The sequence below is a fragment of the Scylla paramamosain genome, chromosome 2 (assembly GCF_035594125.1).
Source record: "Scylla paramamosain isolate STU-SP2022 chromosome 2, ASM3559412v1, whole genome shotgun sequence".
NCBI classification, from domain to species: Eukaryota; Metazoa; Arthropoda; class Malacostraca; order Decapoda; family Portunidae; genus Scylla; species Scylla paramamosain.
In genome coordinates, this window is record NC_087152.1 from 12,475,001 (window position 1) to 12,492,742 (window position 17,742).

General features: G+C 37.0%; 1 protein-coding gene across 6 annotated transcripts in view; it reads right to left on the reverse strand.

Annotated features, from left to right (window-relative positions):
• LOC135110208 (ubinuclein-1-like) overlaps nucleotides 1–17,742 on the reverse strand; it is a 74,893-nt gene that overhangs the window by 7,115 nt on the left and 50,036 nt on the right. For 2 of the 6 annotated variants that reach the window (XM_064022294.1, XM_064022259.1), the window contains 5 exons: nucleotides 14,926–15,072; nucleotides 10,244–10,454; nucleotides 8,391–8,541; nucleotides 2,051–2,174; nucleotides 1–1,529 (listed from right to left, as the gene is read on the reverse strand). The exon at nucleotides 1–1,529 is cut by the window's left edge and continues 7,115 nt beyond it. In XM_064022294.1, the coding sequence (XP_063878364.1) occupies nucleotides 1,501–1,529; nucleotides 2,051–2,174; nucleotides 8,391–8,541; nucleotides 10,244–10,454; nucleotides 14,926–15,072 (662 nt within the window). In that variant the 3' untranslated portion in view covers nucleotides 1–1,500. The remainder of the gene's footprint in view (nucleotides 1,530–2,050; nucleotides 2,175–8,390; nucleotides 8,542–10,243; nucleotides 10,455–14,925; nucleotides 15,073–17,742) is intronic. The other 4 variants (XM_064022287.1, XM_064022268.1, XM_064022278.1 and 1 more) reach the window with 4 other exon arrangements.

A 17,742-nucleotide genomic window follows, 5' to 3' on the forward strand; every position in this document is an offset into this window, starting at 1 on the left:
ATGTAATGTGAATGGGAATATGCGTCATTTTCACATAAATTTATAAATTTACAGATTACATGAAGTTCAATTCCAAATATTTTCTTACAGGAAAACTATATTTTTGAAGGGTAAGTAGAATGTTAGGAAACCTGGAGTGCTAAATGAGTGAATTAATCATCAAGGGTACAAGATATGGACTGCTGAAGGTGCTTATTAGTAATGATCACAGCACAGGTAAATAACATGAAAACAAGGTTGGGATTGTGAGTTATATGGGAAAAGAAATAGAATGATTATACATGACTCATGTACAGTACCAGGCAGCTACTGGTGTCAGCTGAGACTACACATCATGATTTACACTGGGTCTGCTTTCAAGTTTATAGTAAAAAATAACATTAACACTGAATACTATTAAATTTTTTAAAGGCACACAGTGTCCCATACTTGTGGGTGTGCTGGCTTTAAATATTTGAAAATATTCTAATGATACAATGAAGAAACTGCACTCTTTTAACCCACATAATACTGACACAACTATTTTGACTGCCCAGTTAAGGACTCCCCATGGAAAGTTGCTGTCCTGATTTTTAACTTAAGACTAAAATCTAAGACAGGTTTATGCAAAAGAAAGTAGAGTTGACTAGAAGACCACTCTGAAGGAAGTAATTTCCATATAAGGAATAATGAGGGAACTATAAAAGTAATAAGTTATGAATGGGTAGTGTTTTAAAAAATTTCTATGCTCCTTCAGTAGTCTCGAGAAGACTGACAACATTCCTGGATGCATTTTTCACTGATCCCGTTTTATCAAAGATAAGAACAAACATTTCAATAGCTAGTAAGCTTGATTCATGCTGTAAATAGATTAAATTGATAAAATCACATTAGGAACCTCCTTAGTGTTGAACACTAGATTGCATGCCTTTTGTTGTTCAGCCTCAATCAGAACACTCTTCAGCCTGTAAGAAAGAAAGAAAGAAAAAAAAAAAATAAATAAATAAATAAAAAAAAAAAAAAAATAATAATAATAAAAAAAAAAAATAAAATAAAATAAACAAAATAAACATATTCTTAACTTACAGGAAATTAACAACAACAATACCATAGCAATAAATATGTCTGCTGCCAGATCAGGAGCCATAACTGATAGAAACCAATCAACAGGCTTAACAGAGACTGTTTGTGCCTTGTTGGTGGTTGCTTGTGCTGCTCCTGACATTCTTGATGCCACTCCTGTGTTGAGTTAAATAAGCTAAATATAGCAACCAACAACTGCTTTACCAGACATATTGGCCTTACCAGAAAAGGGCTGCAGAACCCAACCAACACAAATGTTTTCTCCACACTAGCAAGTCCAGAGATACCCTGGATGCACTACCCATCATGATGCTGCATCACCAAAGTCTTTGTACTAATATCTCACTGTTCATACAATATACAGCTGTACAGTCTTCATGTTGTGTAACCCACATGCGAGGCTTTCCAGTGGACTCTTGGCAGTCCTCACCAAAAAGTTCAGAACTGGCTGTGGCGCTGGCCTGGCCCTAAGGATGGAAAAAGGAAAACATTAATCTTTGCCAATGTATTCCCTACTAAAAACGAGAAGAGTGAGAAATATCAGTGAAATTCTAACAACAGCACCGTGTATACTTTTCTTTATTTCTCCTTCATAAGAGAAATAAGAATGCAAGAGTAGTAATGAGTAATTCAAAGATTAAAGTTTACAGAATTTACATTGATGTGGAGTTACCAAATAAATTAGGTACTGCAGTAATATTTGTATGCACTCTGTCTTGAGGTGTCTTCCCTATATCTTGCCTTTTATGTTTATTCCACTTCATGTTGTTCATTGTTACTTTCAACAATGTTTTCACATATATTTTCAATGCCTTCATTTTCAAACATCACTCACTATCCTTCTCCTCTTCCTCTATGATTCCACTACAAGACTAAATCTTCTCCAAGTACCATAGCTATTTATTCACTCTTCACAAAAGTGTGCAAAAAATCACAAATCCTTAAATGTTAATAAATGTTTATGTAACAAACTCGGCACAAAATTTACGTTTCTGACCATGCTGAGATGCTGAGGTGTAAGAGTCCATTGATTTTCCCATTTGTGTCACGAATTTCAGCATATCTGTACTTGACATGCCACTCATGCCAGGCAGAAAACCACCGGAACTCATCTGAAATATATGCAAAAATCAATATTTGTCTGGTGCAATGGAGAAATTTACAGTGTGTGTGTGTGTGTCTTTATGCTAGGTTGATGTTCCATAGAGAAGGGCAGCTGATAAAGACACCCAAAAACAAACACATCAATAACCAGCCACACATCCCTTGCCTATGCCCATCAACAAATACATCCCCCACCTAAGCATCTACAACCTACAATCTAGTAGGAGGAGGCAGTAGACACCTGCCGAAACGATAATTACTCCCAGTGAGGTCTAAAGCACTCTTCAGGGGGTGCTGTGAACTTATCATTAAACCCAGCTGTGACCTCACTAAACGTTTCCCTTTGTGTCTCACAACACAAGGGGGCAGTCACAACCTGCCCTCTAAAGACAACTCTCTTCCTCCACACAAAACTACAAGCACCTAATAACACACACACCCTTCACCCAAAAATTTTAAAATCATCATGGCGATTCCTACACCAGCCTCGATCTGGGGAGGGGACCATAAATGTCCCCAGGTCGGATTGCCTTTCTGTCGACAACCCTAAGTGTCTTGACACCCCCGTCAACTTTTTCTTCATTAACTTCAGCAACATTCGCGGTCTAAGATCTAATTTTCAATCTGTAGAACACCACCTCTCTTCTTCTAAACCTCATCTTCTTTTCCTCACTGAAACTCAGGTGTCTGAGGCAACTGACAGTAGCCCCTTTTCTGTTTCCTCCTACTTTCTCTATCCTCATTTTCGATCCAAAGCTGGATGCTGCGTTTATGTGCGCAATGACTTAACCTGCTCTTGTGCCCACGCTCTTGAATCTTCCGAGTTTTCCACCATCTGGCTACGACTACAGAGTCACTCTCATACTAAATTTATCTGTGCTGTATACCTCTCACCTAACTCCTCTGATTATAGGAAATTCTTTGACTACTTAACTTCCAAAGTGGAGCACATTCTGACCCTCTTCCCTTTTGCAGAGATCTCCATTCTTGGAGACTTCAATGTTCACCACCAGCTTTGGCTTTCCTCTCCCTTCACTGACCATCCTGGTGAACTAGCCTACAACTTTGCTATCCTCCATGACCTAAAGCAATTGGTGCAACACCCTACTTGTATTCCTGACCGTCTTGGAGATACGCCCAACATTCTTGACCTTTTCCTGACCTCTAATCCTTCTGCTTATGCTGTCACCCTTTTTTCTCCGTTGGGCTCCTCCGATCACAATCTCGTATCTTTATCTTGTCCTATCACTCCAGTCCCTCCTCAGGATCCCCCTAAGCGAAGGTGCCTCTGGCGTTTTGCCTCTGCTAGTTGGGGGAACCTGAGGAGGTATTTTGCTGATTTTCCTTGGAATGACTACTGCTTCCGTGTCAGAGACCCGTCTTTGTGTGCTGAGCGCATAACAGAGGTGATAGTGTCTGGCATGGAGGCATACATTCCTCACTCTTTTTCTCGTCCTAAACCTTCTAAACCTTGGTTTAACACAGCTTGTTCTCGTGCTATACATGATAGAGAGGTGGCCCACAAAAGGTACTTAAGCCTTCCATCACCAGAATCTCATGCACTTTATATTTCTGCCCAGAACCATGCCAAGTCTGTTCTCCAACTGGCCAAAAACTCCTTCATTTACAGAAAATGTCAAAACCTTTCAAGATCTAACTCCCCTCATGATTTCTGGCATCTAGCCAAAAATATCTCCAATAACTTTGCTTCTTCTTCTTTCCCTCCTCTATTTCAACCAGATGTGATAGCACCACTGCTATCACATCTATTTCTAAAGCTGAACTTTTTGCTCAAACCTTTGCTAAAAACTCTACCTTGGACGATTCTGGGCTTGTTCCTCCCTCTCCTCCACCCTCTGACTACTTCATGCCACCTATTAAAATTCTTCGCAATGATGTTTTCCATGCCCTCGCTGGCCTAAACCCTCACAAGGCTTATGGACCTGATGGGGTCCCTCCTATTGTTCTCCGAAACTGTGCCTAGTCAAACTCTTTCAGCTCTGTCTGTCAACATCTACCTTTCCTTCTTGCTGGAAGTTTGCCTACATTCAACCTGTTCCTAAAAAGGGTGACCGTTCTAATCCCTCAAACTACCATCCTATTGCTTTAATTTCCTGCCTATCTAAAGTTTTTGAATCTATCCTCAACAGGAAGATTCTTAAACATCTATCACTTCACAACCTTCTATCTAATCGCCAGTATGGGTTCCGTCAAGGCTGCTCTACTGGTGATCTTCTGGCTTTCCTTACTGAGTCTTGGTCATCCTCTTTTAGAGATTTTGGTGAAACTTTTGCTGTTGCCTTGGACATATCAAAAGCTTTTGATAGTCTGGCACAAAGCTTTGATTTCCAAACTATCCTACGGTTTCTATCCTTCTCTCTGTAACTTCATCTCAAGTTTCCTTTCTGACAGTTCTATTGCTGCTGTGGTAGATGGTCACTGTTCTTCTCCTAAATCTATTAACAGTGGTGTTCCTCAGGGTTCTGTCCTGTCACCCACTCTCTTTTTATTATTCATTAATGATCTTCTAAACCAAACTTCTTGTCCTATCCACTCCTACGCTGATGATACCACCCTGCACTTTTCCACGTCTTTTCATAGACGTCCAACCCTTCAGGAGGTAAACATATCACGCAGGGAAGCCACAGAACGCCTGACTTCTGATCTTTCTAAAATTTCTGATTGGGGCAGAGCAAACTTGGTATTGTTAAATGCCTCAAAAACTCAATTCCTCCATCTATCAACTCGACACAACCTTCCAGACAACTATCCCCTCTTCTTCAATGACACTCAACTGTCCCCCTCTTCTACACTGAACATCCTCGGTCTGTCCTTTACTTATAATCTGAACTGGAAACTTCACATCTCATCTCTGGCTAAAACAGCTTCTATGAAGTTAGGTGTTCTGAGACGTCTCCGCCAGTTTTTCTCACCCCCCCCCCCCAGCTGCTAACTCTGTACAAGGGCCTTATCCGTCCATGTATGGAGTATGCTTCACATGTCTGGGGGGGTTCAACTCATACTGCTCTTCTAGACAGGGTGGAATCAAAAGCTTTTCGTCTCATCAACTCCTCTCCTCTAACTGACTGTCTTCAGCCTCTCTCTCACCGCCGCAATGTTGCATATCTAGCTGTCTTCTACCGCTATTTTCATGCTAACTGCTCTTCTGATCTTGCTAACTGCATGCCTCCCCTCCTTCCGCGGCCTCGCTGCACAAGACTTTCTTCTTTCTGTCACCCCTATTCTGTCCACCTCTCTAATGCAAGAGTTAACTAGTATTCTCAATCATTCATCCCTTTCTCTGGTAAACTCTGGAACTCTCTGCCTGCTTCTGTATTTCCACCTTCCTATGACTTGAATTCCTTCAAGAGGGAGGTTTCAAGACACTTATTCATCAATTTTTGACCACTGCTTTGACCCTTTTATGGGACTGGCATTTCAGTGGGCATTTTTTTTTATCAGATTTTTGTTGCCCTTGGCCAGTGTCCTTCCTACATAAAAAAAAAAAAAAAAAAAAAAAAAAAAAAAAAAAAAATGTAATCACCATCCCACAACAAACCAGTCCTTAATTAAGCATTCTTTAGGACTAAGTTAAACATCATAATCTCTAGACCTCAGAACAGATAATAATAATAATAATAATAATAATAATAATAATAATAATAATAATAATAATAATAATAATAATGACAAAGAAAATTATCAAAAACCTATGACATCCAGATGTAGTCTTACTAGTCACAGAAATGACAACACTGTGACTGAACCAAACTAAACTGAACCAAAGCCACTCCACTCACCTGTGCTAGCAATACTAAAATAACAGACCACTTGATTCAAAGTTAAATACAATCAAAGCACAATGAAAGCTTCTCATACAGGAATCTATGTTTAAACTTGTGATGTATGCAAAGTCTATGCAATGTCAAACCAGAAATCATTGCTACAGCCACAGATAAACGTAATCTTGGAACAATTTGGTTTTATCAAGTATTAAAACAATCTGCTTCTCTGGGATTTATGTATGGTGAGACAATGATAAATTAGCAAAAGGGTATCAACCTCAGTGTGCCCAAGGTGGGCAAAGGGAAGTGATGTGCTAAAGCTTTATTGCCTCATTCATGCTCTAATTAGTCTCATTACAGTCAAACCCTTTATGCTACCACCACCAGCCAAGCCACCACAATTTCATGGGCTCTCAAGTATGTGTTATGCATGATGACCCCCACAAACAAGGTGGTGACTATCCAAGATTAATTTAAATATAATTGCTTATGTATATTTTTCTTGTGTGTAGATTTAATTTGTCATTATAAGTTAATCTTGAAGTATGAATCAAATTTGTGTCAGAATTTTCAGTATTAGCATAATGGCAAGGCAACTTTTTTTTGAGGTATTACAGAGAAATAAATTTGCTTAGTTCACTATTCATGTAATTATAGCCTCACACAAGACTCAATCATCCTACTATTTTTGTTCTTGTAAAGTATCTAAATGAGGGTTACATGGTAATTTTTTTCTCTAATGCTTTGGTTTTCATTCTGTTGAACAATGAATACATGTGATCACTGTATAATTTTTGTAAACAAATTTAGAATGTGAACAAATAAAAGAGAGTGACATTACATTTACATCAAGAGATAAAATGTATGGTGTCTATCTTAAGGCAGTAGCATAAAGTAATGATCCTCCTCACTACACCAGTTGGTTTATTATAGCTTCTGTGATTATATAAAAGCAATATTCATTCAAAAGATAAACTACAATTTGTTTAGGGAAAGAATCTCAGCGAGACCTCTGTGTTATGTTGGCAGGCCTGCTGCCCTGCTTGCCCATAGAGTCTGAGCAAAACTCAACCTCCCCTAGGATATACTTACATTTCTTCACTAAGCTCAACAATAATACAAGTTGCGCAAATTTTGTTTACATTCATGGATGAAGCAGTGTTTGTTCAACTACATTATGGTGACTATAAGTTATAGAATCAAATTTTATGGTTTATACACCACTTTACTTGTAATTGCCATGCCCAGCCATCATGAGGTTATGCTTAAAATAAAATGTCTTCTTGGACATAAAATATTTCTGAATACAATTACAAATAAAGTAGTATACAAAATATAAAATCTGATTCTTTAACTTATGCTCGTCATAATTACTTTTTTTGCCCAATCAATGTTGAAAATCATGTTAAGGTTGAACAAACACTGCTTCATCTGTGGATGTAAACAATATTTGCTTACCTTGTATGATTGGTCATTTCAAATATGCAGCAAACTGGTTGGATTCCAACCACAACCCTGAATTATTTGTAAGATACTGACTATTTATGCATGTATCATCTCTTGTATTTTAAGTGAATAAAAGTTTTGGTATATATATATATATATATATATATATATGTTAGAACAGACTGGAGATACATCAGCCATCAAGCGCAAAATTTCAATGTAAGATTTCCTATGATGGTGATTATTGTTTTCCCTCATGCTAGGAACCTTTAACTTTTTCATCATATCATGCTCTTTCACACAGGCCTTTGCTTTTGTGATGTTCAAGAAAAGTCTTCAGAAAATATCCACTGCATATAAAACAAAAGAACATATACAATCCAGTAGTGGACTGAAAGGACAACTTGCACAAGAAGTAAACAGTAGTGGTAACTCAGCTTAAATAGATTGTTGTCTTTTGGTTAAAAAGGCCTCTACATTTTTCCACTAAATCTGAAAACAACTGGGTGCAAGTCTACTGCAGTTTAGATTTAATGTATTCTTCACCCTCACTTTGTTCTTGCTCTTCCTTCCTTCATCCTCAGTTTTGTATCTTATGAGTAATTCAGGTACTCTATGATTTTTTCTATCCACATCATTGTGATTCACCATATCAATAAAACAACTTAAAACTTGTAAAATATTCAGCAAGTTTTGGCATCTAACAGATATCAAATCTGTGAGACAAACATTGTTAACATTTTGTTTTCCCTCCTTCTTAAACAGGAAAATCCAATGGATCTGTGACTGATGATTTCAATCAAGCCCATCAATTACTAAACTGAAATACAATATGGCAGATAAAAGAATCATTAGCAGAAATTAATGCACATATGAATATAATAAATAAATACATGCACAGACTCAAAAAAATCTGTAAACATTGAAGCTATTTTAATGCCAGCCAACATGTTCTAAAGGGAGAGGGATGTGAGGTAGTAAACAAGGACTAACAATAACCTGCTGCCAGAGTTCCTGCTGCTGGTGGGGAGTGAGGTGGTTGGTTTGTTGGTGCTGTTGCAGCTGCTTGTATGCATTGAGCTGCTGTTCAGCAGTCATGCCTCCATACAATGACTGACTCATTGAAGCTACATAAGGATCCAGCCTGTTGCAAATAAGGGAAGAAATTATATAATTGTAGGAGATACATATACTAACATATAACTGACTACATGAGTGACTGTATTGCTGACTGCCACATTACCTGCTCATTTTATAGTTTTTGAATAATGAGGTGACCCATCCATGCCCTTTCACTTTAAAGTCACAAAATGAAGAATCAGATGAAGTAGGAGGTAAGCAAAAGAGTAATATCTGATAGAAGTAAATGATTAACAAACAGATGGACATAATGGCAAGTAATATTCATATGTGAAAGTGAGATTTGTGTTATGGACTCAATACTTTCATCAGTATACATATACAGGTTATTCTAAGTAAAAAATCTTCTATGGATATAAGCGTTTCAGGCTTTTGTTTAGCTGAGGTGTGAAACCCAAGTGTGGGCAGAAGACTGACGCAATGGCCGGGATGTGTGGATATCCATGGTGGAGTGTGTTGATGTGGATTGGTGAATTGTGAATCATTCAGTCATGATTTCCACAAGTTTTGGAGCTTTATGGTATCCCGCAACAAGACAAGTGGTATTAATGGACAAGTGATTCACCAATGAAGATTATACAAAAATAGTATGATTGTAATTAACAACAAATAAAATAATAGGCTACATGGCATCATGGCTGCCCAGGAAGGGAGCACGGAGGAGTGAGGCTAGGAACAAATCAGCTGATTGCCTATCAGTCACACTAAGTTTCTCCCTGAGACAGTGACAGTAAATACATTTAGGTTGCACTGCATAAGTGAGAGAGAGAGAGAGAGAGAGAGAGAGAGAGAGAGAGAGAGAGAGAGAGAGAGAGAGAGAGAGAGAGAGAGAGAGAGAGAGAGAGAGAGAGAGAGAGAGAGAGAGAGAGAGAGAAACTGCTGGCAACAGCACACCCAGTAAAGTGGAGTATGTGAACATGGTGTTTCTAAAGTATGATCACCTGCCCAGCCTAGCTACTGTTAAAGTGTCATCTGCCCACATTTAAATTTCATATTATGGCTAAACAAAGTCTAAAAAAGCGTAAGTGCATAGAACATTTTCCATTTAGAATAACCTGAACTTTCATTTCTAGCAATATCCATAGGAACTCATTTTATACCCTGTATATACTCTATGATTTACTTGCATTTAGCAGCTTTTTTTGGATGATTAGGCATAAAATTCTAAGAAAAGATACAAACTGTTAGATTAGAACATTTCGTGACTATGAATGTCATAATTATAACTGATTACATCTGCAAATTACTACCAATATGAGCCTGCACAGAGGTTTAGTTACAGGTGGGAGAAACTACAACCTGCTGTTTTGCCCCCGATACTTCAAAGGGGAATATCAGTCACCTTGACAAATCAAACTAAAAGTAATAGATCTTAGGTTTTCCTTTCTTGATTATATGTATGAAAAAAAAAAATAAAAAAAAATAAAAAAAAATAAATAAAATAAATAAATAAATAAATAAATAAATAAATACTACTACTACTACTAATAAAAAAATTATAAAATAAAATAAAATAAAATAAAATAAAATAAATAAATAAATAAATAAAATAATAAATAAAATAAATAAATAAATAAATAAATAAATAAATGTTTGCTTCACTGAAATAATTCATTCATGTGCAACAATCTACTCTTGCTTTTTACTTCAGCAATTATCTATTCTTTCCCTGTACCCTATAAAAGTACATGACTGAGACAGATCACCTGGCCTTGGCTGTAGTGGAGTGTTGTGAGGATGAGGAATAGGAGAGGGACGGTGCTGAATGCTTGGACTGGGAAGAAGAGTAGTTATGCACACTGCTCTTGTTGGTAGAGTGTAGGCCTAAGGAGCTACTTCCATGGCTTGGTATACTGGTTGAGGCCTTGGCTGAAGTTGTACTAGCACTACTTGAACTGCTCTTCTTGCTTCCTGATCCTGTGTGTTGAAAGTTTTTTTGTAAGTCATAATTTGGTATTTCTGATGCTGAGTTACAAAATAAACAATGAAGTATCTACTATTTGATTGAGTACTTGCAGCTATATAATATTTTTATATTAAAAACTAATTTTTCCGACTCACATGTTACTGACACTTTCTGGGGTATTATCTCTAAACTACAAAAGGCCTGGTCAGACACCAACATATGCAGCACACACACACAAATATTCTTTAATACTAAAATAAATTTCATGTTAGCCACTGAGTCTCGTTGGAGAAGAGACAAGTGATCTTCAATGACCACATTACATGAGGTCAATTGTACAGCATACCAAAGTCTCACTGCATCTAGGTTCAACAGCAGAACTGATTAACCCTACTTTACCATAACAGACCCATCTGCTTTCCTGAGTCTGATCTGACCAGATGCAAGTGAAGTTCTGTAGTTCTGTAGATGCCTTCAAGACAAGATCCCATTTACTCATTCTCAACTGTTATCTATTCAGCCTTTAACATATGTATAAAACCACTTTTCTTGTTATGCACAACCTCACTTTCTTGTCCTCATGGAGAGAAAAAAAAAAAAAAAAAAAAAACATGCACTGGTTTTCTTGAATGTAACCTTTCTCAGAGTGACAAAATGTCAGACTGGAATGGTGGAGTGCATTGTACAAGTAATGCGGAACTGTAGAAAAGTTCACAAAAGGAATATTCAAATGGTTAAACATATATCTAAAGGACCAGTGAAGATGGATTAGTTATGAGGATCCTTATGAGTGAAATTTGAATTATAAATGAAGAAGAAAGGAGTTTCACTGTAGAAAAAGGTGAAAATTAGATCAGTATACCAGAACTTTAAATCCAGCAAAAGGGAAAAGTTAGGTTGGTATATAAAGGAACAGATATGAAAAGGTATGATATGGCAGGAATTATGCAAGGAATATGTATGATTATTTAAACCAAGGTTCATGAATTCTGAACACTATTCACAAAGTAAGAAAACAATGACGGCATGCATTGTTGTGTAAATCACGAACAACATAAAAACATACATATTACTGTACTACTATCTTTTTATTCTGACGTGTTTTCTGTTTCTCAAGGATGAATGCCATTAACTTTGTGATGAAAATGATGAAAAATGAATAACAGGTATATTCTGTTTCATCAACTGCCACAGTAATTTTTGCCAGCAAAGGGCACAGGAACCAATGGATGATAATTTCACTTGCTGACTGCTTATAGGTTTACACATTCCTGTCTTGTTTTGAAATACATGGCATATTTACTTTATTCCTACTTAAATCAATTATAAGATAAAAAGTTAAAAATTTTCATTTGGATAACATGATATCTTATACAGTGGGAGTCAAGGAAGTAGACACAAGTCAGTTGTGTGGACTGACTTTCGGGTTGTGTCAAGGTCATATTAAACACAAAGTGTGTTCACACTTACCCTGTTCACAGACTGCACTTGGAAATATAATATGTTATCTCCATAGTAAGTAAAAGCTCCCCAAACCATAATATTTTCAGAGTATTTTTGAGTTTTTAACATGTACCATGGGTCAAATCATGTCAGTCACAGGGCTTTCTCGCACGTCTAGTTGGTATACGAATGACAGTAAACATGCTCTCGTCAGACCACAGGATGGATCTGATCTTGTCCACAAGACCATCTGGTCTTGTGGCCACATGCTGGACTTTTGAGCAAAAGCTACGTGGTCAAGTTTTTGTTTAGGATTTAGCAGTGGCTTTGACACAACAATGCGGGAGGGAATGTTGAACTTTTTCCTTCACGCACTGAGACATGGTCCTCATAGACAAAGTAGAGAGAAGTTCTGGGTTTATTTCTTTATGTTCACAGGCTGTTGGACTTGGTTTGATTGTCAACTGACTGCTGATAACATTTGAAGTTTTATCCGAGAGCCTATATGAAAGCCGAGTCTTCTTAAGTTGAACTGGAAATGTCTTGTCAGAAGAATCATGGCAACCCTTAATCCAACATTGCACATTTCATTTGGCCAGTCCAATCTCTCCACATATACCCTTCACACCATAACCAGCCTTATGGAATGTTTGTATGTGTGTCAAGGTTTTGCTGGATAAGTCGGGGGTTACATCCCATTGTCATTTGAATGAACTATGAATGCAGAAAGGATCAGTCACAAAAATGCAAAAGGACAAGGAAGGAGCTGATGACAAGTGACAATTGCCCACAACAAATAAATAATCCCTGGCATTTCTATTGCCACTCTGAGGCAACCTTCAGACACATAGGAATTGCCAGTTACTCTTTTTTTCTGTTGCTGTCTTCTCCCTTGGTTTAGGGGGTTACATTTCTGAATGCATCAAGGAAGCAAGTGCGCCACAAATGTATGCCTACTTCCATGACTTCCATTATATGTGTACTTAAGTTATGACTCTGACAGGAATAAAGTAAATTCATCACACAATTTATAAGACAGGAATAATTTGACAAATTAGTAAGAGCATCAGTCAGTGGCAAAGTTACTATGTTTGTGCATCCTCAGGTGGCAAAATTATTGGCATATTTGATAAGTTACATGAACACACAATAATATAATATATTTCCAAAGATATGCATACAGTACAAGTCCTTTAGTTGGAAGCCTTGCAATTCAAATTGTTCTACAATCTGAATTTTTGAAGAGAAGTTGGCAAAAATTCGAAAAACAAATAGACGTATTTCGTTTCCTGGACTTTATCAACAGTGCTCTTTAGTGCTATTATTACTGCATCATACAAAACAGTGCCAATCAGAAAGAAATAAAGCACTGAACATACAAACAAAAAATTGTAAACAACCACATAGTCAGTTGTGTAAAGATCATGCACCAAATTTCATCCAGCAATTATTGAGGAACCTCACCCTCCTCTTAAAACTTTATCTTATAGGGCAATGTCTGCTTTCATTACAGAAACAATGCATGTATAACGAGAGTAGTTATCACCAAGATTTTTGTTATTTGCTACAAGTGCAAGGGCTTTGATTTTACGCCAAAGGAGGTGAAGGAAACTTTAATGTTAATTGTCAATGTTCCCCCATTTTTTAATGACTTCAATCAGTTTATTAATATGCAAAAATAATGTGCATCAACTTAAAAGTAAGAAAAGATGTATTTCAAATAAGAATGAGTCCACATGTGGAAAAGACCAAAAATATTTCACGTCTCTATGAAATGTCAATTTTTTCCTACATCACATTTCTTCTGGTAAGCAAGCCTCAACTCCTCAGTGAGATGGGTGTACGAAAGTAATGACAGTAGTCCTTATTTTGATCTCTCCTATTTTCTCTATCCCCATTTCTGATCCAAGCATGGCTGCAGTGTTTATAATAGTTGAACTCTCCCATCAAGATGACTGACGTAATCTTTAAAAATCAGAACACAAGTCTTGAAATATGTTGGGTTTTATATACATATTAAAGAGGGATTAAAAAGATCATATGACCTACACTTGCACAAAGCACTATGTATAAACAACATGTGCCCACTCTCTCTCTCTCTCTTTCTCTCATGCTCCACTAATACCACACCAGGAAGTGTCTGGTCACTAATGTGAACTCACTCTGTCTTTACCATCTGATCCAGCCAAGTTCCTATTTCAATTATGGTCATATATTAGTCTAGAGACCTATTAGTTGCCTCAGTTTGCTGTTAATTTTTGTCTTTTGTAATATAATTTTTGAAAAATCTCATACTTGCTTGCAAGGATCACAGGCTGTACAATCTCTAGCAGTATTCTTGGACCACACTCATTCCATGTTTTCTTGGGTCTACTTCTACAAATTCTGCTAACTACATATAGATTTCTACCTCTCACCCATGCACTCTTCTCAATATGTCCATACCACCTCAATCTACTCATCACCATAGAACTATTACATTCAATCCCTAGCCTCTTTGTCAATTTACTGTGTGTGAATACAGGTCTATTGTTCAGTGATCCATAACATTCTCATCTCGATTAGCTTTAGCCTCTGCTTACCAGGTTTCAGTGGCATAGAGTATTACACCTCACACCAGAGTCTCTTTAATTTCAATAAAGGCAACAGTTCTCTATACTTCCCTTAAACTTGAAGGAAATGCACACTGGTAGTCTTAAAATGTCACTGAATTTGAATTAGAGAATATATAATTTTTGCAGTTTTGTAATTATTTTTAAATTAATGAACCAATGTCCATGCAGTACCTGTAGTGGATCACTGACTTCCAAAAATGACAACTACAGCATATCCATTATCTATGTCTCTAATACTTTCTTATGAATTGAAATTTTCAAGGACATCAGTCAATTTGATGATTTTTCATTAATTTCTGACTAACATCTCTTTCTCCTGAACATTTCCTAGTGAAATAGAGCCCATAATCAATCTTCTGAGGGCACTATTAGTCTGAGAAGAACTACTCAATGCCCCACAGCAATCCATAAATAGAATACAGACCCGAAGTGTTGTAGGGCCCTATGGAGGAGGTGGCAAGGGCGGCAGGACTGTGGTATACTGAGGTGGAGGATGAGGTCTTCTTGGTAACACTGCTGACGCTGAGGCCATGCATCATCCTCAGATTGGCCAGTGGATCACTTGAGGATACTAGGAGGGAGGGACAGAGCATTTGTGTCAAGAGATGATGCCACTACCACCACTAGTCCCTTAGTCCCACAGCAGAAATACAAGAGCAGGGGCATGATCCTCAATTTGAGGCTACACAAATACAGAAGATCCCCCGTAATGTATGAGGAAATATATCCAGTTATACAATATTTAGGCCATTTGTTGAATATGAATAAGTGGGAATTGACCTTAGTCATTAATTTAACTTCCAAAAAAGGATATCTGATGAAAGAAGTTGTCCTATGTGGTCAGACAAATTTCAATTTCTCGCTACCACAAAAGAAATATCACCGCTGCCATCTATTGTAAAATACAGGCCTCATCCATCCAACTTCTGTTATCTATCTACTGTTAATCTGACCTCAAATCACATATCTCAAGTTTCTGATTTTTTCTTCTCAACCTCTTCCCCACCTGCCTTGGACTTATTTCTCATTCCTGGGTTGGTATTTTGTTAGGCTATCAATATATCACATCAATACATGAGATGAAAATCAAAAGTAAATTTTCTGCTTTTTTTATTATTCCATATATTTTATCCATTCTTTTCTGTTACACAGCTCTATTGCCTTTCTTGTGATTCCTTCCAGTTTCATGAGTATTACTAAAAAGTTTCCTTCAATATGACATATGTTACACAGTTAAGGTTCCAAATGTCTATTCCTATTCTTGATCCACTACTGTGACTAGTCACTACTCAAAAATAATGCTGACACAATTGAAAAGTCTAACTGAAAATAATATATGAATAGTTAAGTATCAAAGGAGGTAATGATACTAACTCAAAAGTAGCAATCAATAATGTGAGGCGAATGGAACTCTAGACTCGTCAGCTATTACCACAGATACACTGGTATGCTCCACACAGCATGGAAGTTAAAATACTTTTCTTCTGTTTCTACTCATGGCTTAATTATTGGCATCCATGATTTTGACAAGACCATTTCTTTCCATGTGTTATGAATCTAGGTCAAGTTTTAAAGATACAACAGTAGGTAGAATAGTTCTCCTTGAGAAAATTGGTCTCGTTAACATGCCTGTTGTTTAGGGCCTAATAATATACAGTAAAATCCCTCTCATCTGGCATTCGAGTATCCGGCAGCTTCAAGTATCCGGCACATTTTTCCCTGAGCCTTAAAATCAATAAAAAATCAATGTGTACTCATAAAATCGATTAAAATTCCCGCGCGAGGCATACTTTGTCCCCTCGCCACCAGAACGCACTGCTTCGCGCCACCCGCGGCCCACTGCACTGTGTTTACTCAGTGACTCAGTCCTGCATGTGCACTGTTTATTGCCTGACGCCTTCATCATGCCTAAAGTTGTAGTAAAGAGGAAGCGTGTTGTGCTTACACTTAAGCAGCTGATCAGATCAGCTGCTGATTAAGATCAGCTGATCTTTGTTATGGTAAGATGCGTGAGTGTAGGGTGGTGATTGTGGACATAATTTCATTTCTATTCAAGTATCCAGCATGTCGGCGGTCCCGTTGATGCCGGATAAGAGGGATTTTACTGTATAAAGCAATCCAAAGTGGGTCTAGTACAGTTTCCCCAAATAGTTTTGTCATTCATCTAGTTTGGTCTTGCTTACATAGCACCGTCTGCCAACTCTACTGACTAGATGAATTCTCCTTGCCATATATAAAATATACCATGAAGAGGATATTGTAATTGTTGAATGAGTTACTTAAATTAGGTGCCATTATTTGCAATGAGATGTTCTCTCTGATATCTTAGAACATTACAATAGAAATTACCATTCAAAATCTGATTCTGAAGAACAAAATCATGAAATATATCTACATAAAAGAAGAAAAAATAATAAAATAAAATAAAGTATATATATATATATATATATATATATATATATATATATATATATATATATATATATATATATATACATATATATATGTATATATATATATACACATATATACATATATATATACATATACATATATATATATATATATATATATATATATATATATATATATATATATATATATATATATATATATATATACAGTATATATATATATACAGTAAGGCATGCAACAAAGAACATGATTCATTCCAAAGTAGCGTTCGTTACGGCAAATGCATGTTATGGTGACTGAAGAACCTATGGGAGAAAATTAGTTGATTCCAGAAAACAAAAAAGACATTTGCACTACCAAATTTGAGATAACACAACAAATATATACAGTACCCTCCTGAATTTTTCACCTAATCCTAAATTCTTACCATCCTAAGTTTCGTGCTGCTTTGATAAGTATGGGTCGCATTTACCTACTGTCAGCGTCATGTGTATACATACAGTATATTCCGCCTAAGTCAGATCTCTCTCTCTCTCTCTCTCTTTCCTGCCCTCCTCCCTCCTTTCATCCATCCATCCATCCATCTCTCTCTCTCTCTCTCTCTCTCTCTCTCTCTCTCTCTCTCTCTCTCTCTCTCTCTCTCTCTCTCTCTCTCCCAGTGAAAGTAAGAACAATCCTAAGGATTGTTAAATAGAATGAGACTGACTGAGAACAAAAATGGAATTATGTATAAGAGAGTGAGAGTGAGAAAGAATGAAGCAAAAATGACACAATGAATGACACGAGAGAGAGAGAGAGAGAGAGAGAGAGAGAGAGAGAGAGAGAG